The 10,142-nt window shown below is 34.9% G+C and overlaps 1 protein-coding gene across 1 annotated transcript; it reads right to left on the bottom strand.

The window, feature by feature from the left end:
* Positions 1-1,300: 1,300 nt before the first annotated feature.
* On the bottom strand, positions 1,301-8,835 carry LOC111529610 (UDP-glucuronosyltransferase 2B4-like). Its single transcript, XM_026452643.1, has 4 exons — positions 8,707-8,835; positions 5,891-5,978; positions 4,498-4,717; positions 1,301-2,051 (listed from the first exon to the last, which is right to left on the bottom strand). The coding sequence occupies exons 1-4, from the start codon at positions 8,833-8,835 to the stop codon at positions 1,775-1,777; spliced, it is 714 nt and encodes a 237-aa protein (XP_026308428.1). The 3' UTR covers positions 1,301-1,774.
* Positions 8,836-10,142: the final 1,307 nt, after the last annotated feature.

Here is a 10,142-nt window from a genome sequence, read left to right on the forward strand (position 1 = left end):
AAAAATAGTAGATGTTGGCATGGTGCTAATAAGGGAACACATTTACACTACTGGTGGAAAAGAAAACTAGTACAACCACTATGGCAAACAATAAAGATATCCCTTAAATAACTAAAAGTAGAACTGCCATTTGATCCAGCAATTACACTGCTGGACATCTATCCAGAAGAAAATAATTTATTATATGAGAAAAACCCATCTACACACGTTTATAGCAGCACAATTCACAATTGCAAAACTGTTGAACCAGCCTAGATTCCCATCAACCAATAGGTGGATAAAGAAAATGTGAGATAAACAAACGTGTGTGTGTGTTTGTATACACATACATATATATACTATGTATATATTATATATATGTGTGTATATATATAATATATGTATATATATCACATTTACTTTATCCACCCATTACTTTATCCATACATTTCATATGTATAATGGAATACTACTCAGCCATCAAAAGAGACAAAATAAACCTGGATGCAGTTGGAGACCATTATTCTAAGTGAAGTAATTCAGGAATATAAAACCAAACAACGTATGCTCTCACTTATAAGTGGGACTGAAGCTATTAGGACACAAAGGCATAAGAATGATATAATGGGCTCCCGGAACTCAGAAGGAAAGGTAGGAGGGGGGTGAACGAGGTCAGGAGATCGAGACCATCCTGGCTAATACGGTGAAACCCCGTCTCTAATAGAAAATACAAAAAAACTAGCCGGGCGACGAGGTGGGCGCCTGTAGTCCCAGCTACTCGGGAGGCTGAGACAGGAGAATGGCGTGAACCCGGGAGGCGGAGCTTGCAGTGAGCTGAGATCCGGCCACTGCACTCCAGCCGGGGCGACAGAGCAAGACTCCATCTCAAAAAAAAAAAAAAAACACTGCACATTGGGTACAGTGTATATTGTTTGAGTAATGGGTGCATCAAAATCTGAAAAATCACCACTGAAGAACTTATAGATGTAACCAAAGACAAACTTTCACCCAAAAACTTTTGAATAACTAAAACAAAAAAGAATTTAAAAAGATGAATATTTTTAAATGATCAGAAAAATAGAATTGGCTCAAAAAACCAAACACATTGTAAAATTAGTTTGTTTTGTAGTAGAAATTAGGTATGAGTTGCTATATTTCTAATTTCACATACTTTCCACTGGGAAGTGACCAAAACTCTAAAAAGGTAAGCATTTTTTATCAAAGCTTTTAGCAAAAAAAGTGACAATGAAGCTGGATGCACAATAAAAGGTAAGCAGCACTACTCATCTCAAAATATCAACAGGAAGACAGAGACTTTTTATACAATCTAATTATTTAATAGTTTCCTCAGAGACAGTCAAAACAACACAATCCTGCATGAAATGAATCCAAAGCATGCCGAGTATGTGCAAAATAGTACTGATACTGTCAGTGCACTTCTTAATGTTCTTGTTTACATGTACAATGTTGACATGTAGTTAAGCTTAACAATTTGTTTCATATAAACTGTGAATGAGAACAATAAATTTCAATACAAGCTCAATAAATTTCAATATAAGCTCATTTGGCTTTATATCATTTTTGTTTTCCCTAATGTTTTCCTCCTTGAAGTGAAATATTTCTAATAGTTAAACAGGTACTAAATATCTGAAAAAAAATTTTTGACTTGACAAGGTAAGTTTTGAAAGATGTTTGTCACAAGAAGAAAAGAGTCTTGTATCACAACCTATACTTGTTGTAGTAAACTGAAGAAATCTCATTTATCAGGTTTCCCAGCTTCCAGCTTCAGATGTAATTAATCTCTTTTTCCCTTCTCTCCTGTTCTAACAAACTTCCAGACACAAAGCAGACATTTTGTGATGATAAATATCACAGTAGCCACACAGGCCAGCAGGAACCCAATCACATCCAAAGAGTGGTACTGGAACCAGGTGAGGTCATGGGCTGCAACCCGAAGGTGTTTGGCTCCTTTATGGCGCATAACAAATTCAATCCAGAAGACTGCTCGATCCAGGGGCTTCACTGGTTGATCATGATGAATTCTTGATAATTTCATAGCATTCTCTTTATATCTAAATGATAAACATAAAGGTATCAACATTGAAAGTAAGTTAATTTGGCCAGGCACAGTGGCTCACACCTGTAATCCCAGTACTTTGGGAGGTTGAGGCAGGTGAATCACAAGGTCAGGAGATCAAGACCATCCTGGCTAACACGAAGAAACCTTGTCTCCAATAAAAATTCAGAAACAAAAACAAAAACAAAATTTACCCAGGTGAGGTGGCACACACCTGTAGTCCCAGCTACTTGGGAGGCTGAGGCAGGAGAATCACTTGGACCCAAGAGAGGGAGGTTGCAGTGAGCCACAATTGCACCACTGCACTCTCAAAAAAGAGTTAGAGAAAATCTTCACACACTACACATACCACAAAAGATTAACATACACAGTCTACAAAGTACTTAAACAAATCAGCTGTGAGTGAGTGAGACTCCCTCTCAAAAAATAAACAAATAAATATAAAAAATAAAGTAAGTTAATTTGCTTGAGCATATCAAGTCCATGAAATATTTGTAAAGTGTCATATGATTCAATGTAAATGTAATAGAATTGACATAGAATTTGTGTATTTTAATTTGAGTCATCATAGAAAGTTTGCCTTTTAAATTACTTTTCAGAATTGACAAATATTTTTAAAGTAAAAATGGAAGTTCAGGTGAGAAAGTTACTTATTTGAGGCAGAGAACATATGAGCAATTTTATTTTTTTTTATTTTTAGTTTTTTTGAGTACATAGTAGGTGTATATATTTATGAGGTACATGAGATGTTTTGATACAAGCTGTTATGTGAAATAATCACATCATGAAGAAAAGGGTACCCATCGCTTAAGCATTTATCCTTTGTGTTATGAAATATCCAATTATGCTCCTCTGGGCCTCAACCAGGCATTCAAAATCATGCTCAGCATCATGAGCCATTTTAAGTGGTGAAAGATATATACTTAAAATACAATTTGAGAATTATCATCCTTAAGTTTCTAAAGATGAATTGTGTTATGTGGGTGAAATGCCTCATAGCCATTAGCTCTGCTTCTATTCTAATCTTTTGTGTCCTACTGTTGCCCACCCAGTAACCAGAATGATTTCTTTTTTGAAATTAAAGTCAGATTATGACACCGTCTTGGTCAAGAGTTTTGCCTGACTTTTCATCATATCAAGAATAAAATCCAACTCTGTTATATGGTTCTCAGGATCCTCCATTATCAGACACTGGCAAGCTCTTCTCCAAACACTTTCCCATGCACAGTAGGTCTTCTAGGGACTTTGACCTTATATTTTTGTTCGTTCCCATCTTAGCACCTTACACATTGTGTCCCTCTATCCACGTTTGGAATACTCTTTCTTGCAACAACCCAAGCCATGCTTCCATCTCTTTTTGAGGCAACCCTCTAAATGTTACCAATAAGACAGGCTTTCCCTGGCCACTCTATGATAGAGCCCCTAGGATTTCCTGTATTTTGTGTGCTTATTTTGAAATTATTTGACACTTAGTATCTTAAAATACATCATATGTCTTCTAAAATACATATTTAAGTATAAAACACATAAAATAATTGTACACACACTAAGTGAAACAGCTCAAAAATGTAAGATCATCGTAAACAATATTTTGAAGTGAAGATACCAATTTACCTATCTTTCAGATCATGATAGAGATAAATAAAATATGGAATATCCATATTATAAAATATATTGCTGTAAAAAGAAATGAAATGTGAATACACACAACATAAATAAAGCTAAAAACCATAAAAACAACAAAAATTGTACTTGGTGAAATAAATCATTTTTACAACATAATAAGTTGTATGATTCAATTTATATGAAATATGTAGAGAGAATATAGAGAAGGAAAGAAAATTGGTGTTAGCCTAGGGCTAAGGGGTCATGGTAAGTGACTTCTATACCATTATGGTTTCTTTTATGTTGATAAAAATGTTCTAAAATGATATAATGGTGATGGCTTCATGACTGCAAGCATACTAAATACATTTAGATTTTATACTTTAAGTAGGTCGGTTTTCTGCTGTGGAAATTAAATTTAATTATCAAGTCTGTTACAATAATGATAAAAATAAATTTTTCTGTGAGAAAACAGATATACTTTGAGACATATTAGATATCGAATTAAAGTATTTTATTATATGACTTCAAGTTTATCCTTCCTTTCTACTGTGGATTGATTATGTCACATTTATTTTGATATGTCTTCTTATCTATATCACTTTAAAATTAGTTTTGTGTAGAAAATTATTTCAATAATTGGTTATTCGTTAAATGTATGTGGTTCAAATAAAATTTTTAAATAACCACTCAACAATAAAAGCAGATTGCAGGTTGTTTAAATCATTTAAATGCTTTCAAAATCAGTCTCTATATAAAGGATAAAAGTCATACTCACTATTGACAAGAGAACCGATCTAAAAATACCACCGAGTAAAAAAAAAAGTTATACTCACAAAGGATCATTTATTACTGTCTTCAGTGCATTGAGTAAGTCTGTACTCGACATTGTGTTGAAGTTCAAACTAACAGCTGCTCCCTTGGCCTTCATGTGTGCAATGTTATCAGGTTGATCTGCAAACAATGGAACGCCCACCATAGGGACCCCATGGTAGATCGCCTCGTAGATGCCATTGGCTCCACCATGTGTTATAAAAGCTCTGGTTTTGGGATGACCTAGGATTGAAGGAATTTTAGCAAAATCATTCATAGGAATAAAATGAGAAATGCACAATGGAAGAATCTGAGTGTGACAGTGTTTCCTTGATAACACACTGAATTGAAATGAAATTGCTTTTCAGACTTCAGAGGAAGGAGCACCTAATTCTGCTGGAGATGTAAGTGAAGGCTATGTGGTGTGTTTAACTTCAGACTGAAAAAATTAATACAATATTACCAGTTGAACTAACAACAAGTGAAATTTGGACAAGGAAATATAATGTGCAAAAAAGACAAAAGCACAGAAAAGGGATGGGCATGTAAGAATGTGTTCTCATTTTTTGTTTGTTTGTTTGTTTTTTTAATGGAGACAGAGTCTCTCTCTGTCACCCAGGCTGGAGTGCAGTGGTGCAATCTCGGATCACTGCAACCTCCACCTCCCAGGTTCAGGCAATTCTCCTACTCAGCCTTCTGAGTAGCAGGGACTACAGGGAAACCACCATGCCCCATTAATTTTTTGCCTTTAATAGAGACTGAGTTTCACCATGTTGCCCAGGATGGTCTCGAACTCCTAAGTTCAGTCAATCTGCCCATGTCAGCCTCCCAAAGTGCTAGGATTACAGGCGTGAGCCACCTTTGTCCAGCCAGAATGTGTTCTCTTAAGTACAGTCATGGACTGTGATATGTGGGGTGTGCAAGGCAGCAGGCAGTGAGGTGATGGTGGTGCTAGAATTGAGGAAGGACAGGTCACACTTCATTATGAAATGTGTCAACAATTTTTGATTAAGATTAGGGATTTAATCCTACACAAAATGCAGTGTCCCTGGTGGTAGCAGAAGAACTGTTATTTTTAGTGACATATGACATATGAAATAACCCTAGAGAAGAGGAAAGTAAAGTTGTAGAAATATGAGAAAGGAAGACAACCCAGGAAGTGCCAGAACAATTCTGAGAGGAAATAACACCTGAAATAAGATACTCGGATCATAAAGAATGTGGGTGCCTATCATAAAGTGCCAACAATTATTGTTTATTCTTTTCACCCTAGGACTGGAAAATAAATATAGAGAAGTTTCATTTTATTTTTAAGTTTTTCCATAACAAATGTTCAATAGGCTTGTTTCATAATGACTATTAACATTCTAATAATCTGTTACTAATATATTCAATATTTGTTCTCCAGAGACTTACCAAGAAGGTCATTCTGGGGTAGCCACTTGTACAGCTGAGTATTGAGTCCTAAGGCATCTGGTTTATTCCCATCAAATCTCCACAGAACCTGTTACAGTGAAGAAAATATCTTATTCCATGAGAGGAGCCCAAAAGTTATAGAATGTTAGAACTCTAAAGAGATTAACAATGAGAACAAGGGATGTTAAGTAACAAGAACTACTCAGACTGATGTAAACAGAATACTCACGTTTCATTTCCTTATTTTTGTAATTAGTTAGGTATATAAGGAAATCATGTTTTTTCAAAATAGCAGCTTAGACAAATAAGATTATCAATGAAAAGTTCAAGTGTTTAAAAAGTTGTTACACTTTTCAAAAGAAAACCTATATGGGGTAAACCTCTACATGAAAAAAAGCTTAACATCACTTATCAAAACCACAAAGAGACACCATCTTACGTCAGTCAGAATGGCCATTATAAAAAACTCAAAAAATAACAGATGCTGGCGATGTTGTATAGAAAAAGAAATGCTTATACTCTGCAGGAGGATGTGTAAGTTCAACCATTGTGGAAGACAGGGTGACGATTCCTCAAAATCCTAGAGGCAGAAATACTATTCAACCCAGCAATCCTATTACTGGGTATGTATCCAAAGGACTATAAATTGGAATATGCACATGTATGTTCATTACAGCACTATTCATCCTAGCAAAGACATGAAATCAATCTAAATGCCCATCAATGATGGATTGAATAAAGAAAATGTGGTATATGTACACAGTGAAATATTATGTAGCCATAGAAAAGAACAAGATCATGTCTTTTGCAGGAACATAAATGAGTTGCTGTACATTATCCTTAGCAAATAAACACAGGAACAGAAATCCAAACACCTCATGCCCCCACTTACAAGTGGAAGCTAAAAGATGAGAACGCATGAACATATAGAGAGGAACAACATATGCTGGGACTTATTGGGGGGTGGGGGTTGGGAGGAGAGAAAGGATCAGGAAAAATAACTAAAAGGTATTGGACTTACTACTTGCATGACAAAACAATCTGTACAACAAACGCCCAAGATATAAGTTTACCTATGTAACAAACATCCCATTTACCCTGAAATTAAAAGTTAACAAACAAAATTTAATTTTAAAAAGATAAAAAATTTTGGTAATCATATGCATTAAAATTTTTAGGTAGTCATCATTCTAGTGTGAAAAAGCAGTAACAACTTACTAATGACCTATATGCTTATTTTGTGTTATATATTTTATGAGTTTTCATCTACCAAATTTAATATTAATTTCATCTACCAAATTTAATATTAATATTTCTGAGTAATATGGGAAGTAGTTCACTTATATCTACATGTCTATAAATTATTTTAATACAGTTTGTTGCCTTTGATTGATAAAAATACAAGTCTATAAACTAAGCCACCTGGAAGAAGTTAATTAATGCTGCAAAGGTAGCATGTATAACTTCTTTGAAATTACAAATTATCAAGCACTACTTCCAAGAAAAATTTCAAGTGATAGCTTTTGACACAAATTCAGAGTATTCTCAGTATCGCTAATGTTGAATATTTTTTCAACACAGAAATGAGGAACCTATTGGTACCACAAATAAAAATACAACTCTTAAATAAATTCAAAATTGTATTTTGCTGAATTTTGGTCAACTGATTGCTAACACTTAAACAGTGTGCTACAAAATGTTGACAACAGTGATTAATATGTTCTGCTATAGCCAAGACATTTTTATGTTTACGTTACTAATTTTGGAAACCCTGAGGAATCCTTATAAATTAAAAAATAATTTACAGTGTTTTAAGTTCTATTTGTTACATCAGTGTTAAAGTAACTTTGAGTTTTTGGCAAAATATTAGCATAGGTCATTACAAGAAGGCTATGTCAGACAGGGAACTAAAAAGTAATTGCAAATACACATTTTATTCTATATAAAAGAAAATATGTTCCTACTATGTTCTATGGAGGCGGCATCTGAACCTGTTCTCCTGCCTGGCTTCCTTCTGCTTGAGTCCTTCCTATATTTCCTTCGGCTTCCTCCATTGGGAGGAGTTGTTAATCTCACAGTGCAGCATCTTTGTGGGGCCACATTTTATACTACACAGGGTCCACCCTCAGAGCAGGATCCATCTCCACCCTTTCCCTTTCATCTTCCTACTTCAGACATTTGCTGGGCCCAGTCCAGCAAGGCAGGCTGCTTTTTCTCTTTCTCCAGATTTGCCTGGCTGTGTGGGTCCTTATGTTAGTTGTCTGACAGCTGAGGCCGTCCTTTCTCTGAATAGTACCCTGAATATCACACAAATAGGCCTACTCCAAAATGTATAGGTAGTATATGAGGCTGGATAACATGGCAACACTAAACTGCATGATGCATGTCAGAGTTTTTAAATACCTGCTATTGTTACTGCTCTAGTGAAGTTACCAAAATGTTATGTTTTCTAACGTCTGTAGGGTGTACAACGCCCTCAGGAAATCTTAAACAAAAGGATCAAATCACAGGGGCAAAATTTGGTGATAGCACAAACCTGACACCAATATCATGATAATACTAAAGCTTTATCTGCAACTCTTAATTATATTTATTCCTGATCACAATGTTAATGCCATATTAATTACTAATGAAAAACACTCTGTATTATTTTAGCATCTTCCATATATATTTTTGATTTTGAATTAATATCTGAGATAATTAGTGCTTTCCCAATAGCTAAGTTTATAGGCAGGAAGTTTCTACAATTGGTTTCTTTACAAACTTTAACAGCCTCTTTCAGCAGTTTTTCACAACATTAAGACATTTTATCTTACCTTTTGTGGGATCTTGGCAAGGGCTGATGCAATTACATTGGCCCTTTCTTCTGACATGTTACTGACCATCGACCCCAGAGAAAACACCACAATACCATTTTCTCCAGAGCTCTGGACAAACTCTTCCATTTCCTATGAAAAAAAGAATGTGTTCTATCATAATAGATTATCAGCACAGCAAGCACTGTGAAAAAATTGGTATAAAAACTAAAAAGAGAAAATCAACTATTATCAGGAATTATTGGAGTAAAGGATGTTTTTTGACTGACTCGATTACTCAGTTTTTTTTTTTTTTGCAATAAGTTTAATATTAGATAGGATGCTTCTGTTAAGGGTATTTGTATAAATATGTGTGTATGCATGTGTGTGTGTGTGCGTGTGTGTGTGTGTGTGTGTGTGTGTGTGAAAGAGACAAATGAAATAGAGCTATCACATAGTATTTGCGGAGATACCCAAACTCTTCATTTATAATATTATAAGTACTAATGTAGGTGCTTTAAAGTGGCACCACTTGGCTTTAATGGTATATTGTTGTTCTGCTAAATCACATATGTTTATTTTAGGCAGGTTTTCTACAGAATTATTTTAGTTGGAATTCATTAGTGGTTGACTTCCCTGACTGAGCACTGAGGAAAAGTTACTCACAGCTGGGATTGTGTAAATCTACATTTATCTTGCTATAATCCTTTACACGTCACTTAAAGTTTGTCAGAGTTTTCCAGTCCTTCTTTCAAAAAAGAAAAAAAAAGTAACTGTAAAAAGTGATGGTTAAGAATCACTGACTTTGTGGAGTCTGCCATTGTGGTTTGGAATTTCTATGAATTAATTCTAAGAGTCTCATATATAATACAGAATTGTACAGTATATAGTTAGATAGTTGAATGATCATATTTTTCATGTTATTGTTTAGCTGGAACACCTATTGCCCTGAAATCACACTGTTAAATTGATGTGCTATTTATAACTGCATGTGAGGAACTCTCGTCATCTCTTTGCTGTGTCTCAGAGGCAGCAACACTTGCACCAGAATGGGAGAGACTGCCAGGCCTTTCTGCAGAAGAGATTTGGTCACTTTCTTGAGTAGCTCACTCACACCACATACACATTTTGGTGAAAACACGCTTGGCTGGAGTTTATTGAGAATCATTCTGACTTGTGTTCCCCAATTATGCCAATTTTTAAAGTTAAATAATTTCAGATGTAATCATTGGGGTTAAACTTTCTCTTAAGTGTTCTTTACAAAACAAAGAAAAAAAATCCAAATGTTTATTTGCAGACCACATATGGCTGAGTATTTTTTAAAATATGACTTTCAATGTTAAGACATTAGTGTTAACGATGTCAGAGTCACTGTAGTACTGTTCCAGATAATACATGGGATACCCAGGTATTGTGTGTGATTGCAGTTACCTGTAGCCACATTTGATGTAACTTAT

Source organism: Piliocolobus tephrosceles, unplaced genomic scaffold, assembly GCF_002776525.5.
Source record: "Piliocolobus tephrosceles isolate RC106 unplaced genomic scaffold, ASM277652v3 unscaffolded_38220, whole genome shotgun sequence".
In the NCBI taxonomy this organism is placed as follows: domain Eukaryota; kingdom Metazoa; phylum Chordata; class Mammalia; order Primates; family Cercopithecidae; genus Piliocolobus; species Piliocolobus tephrosceles.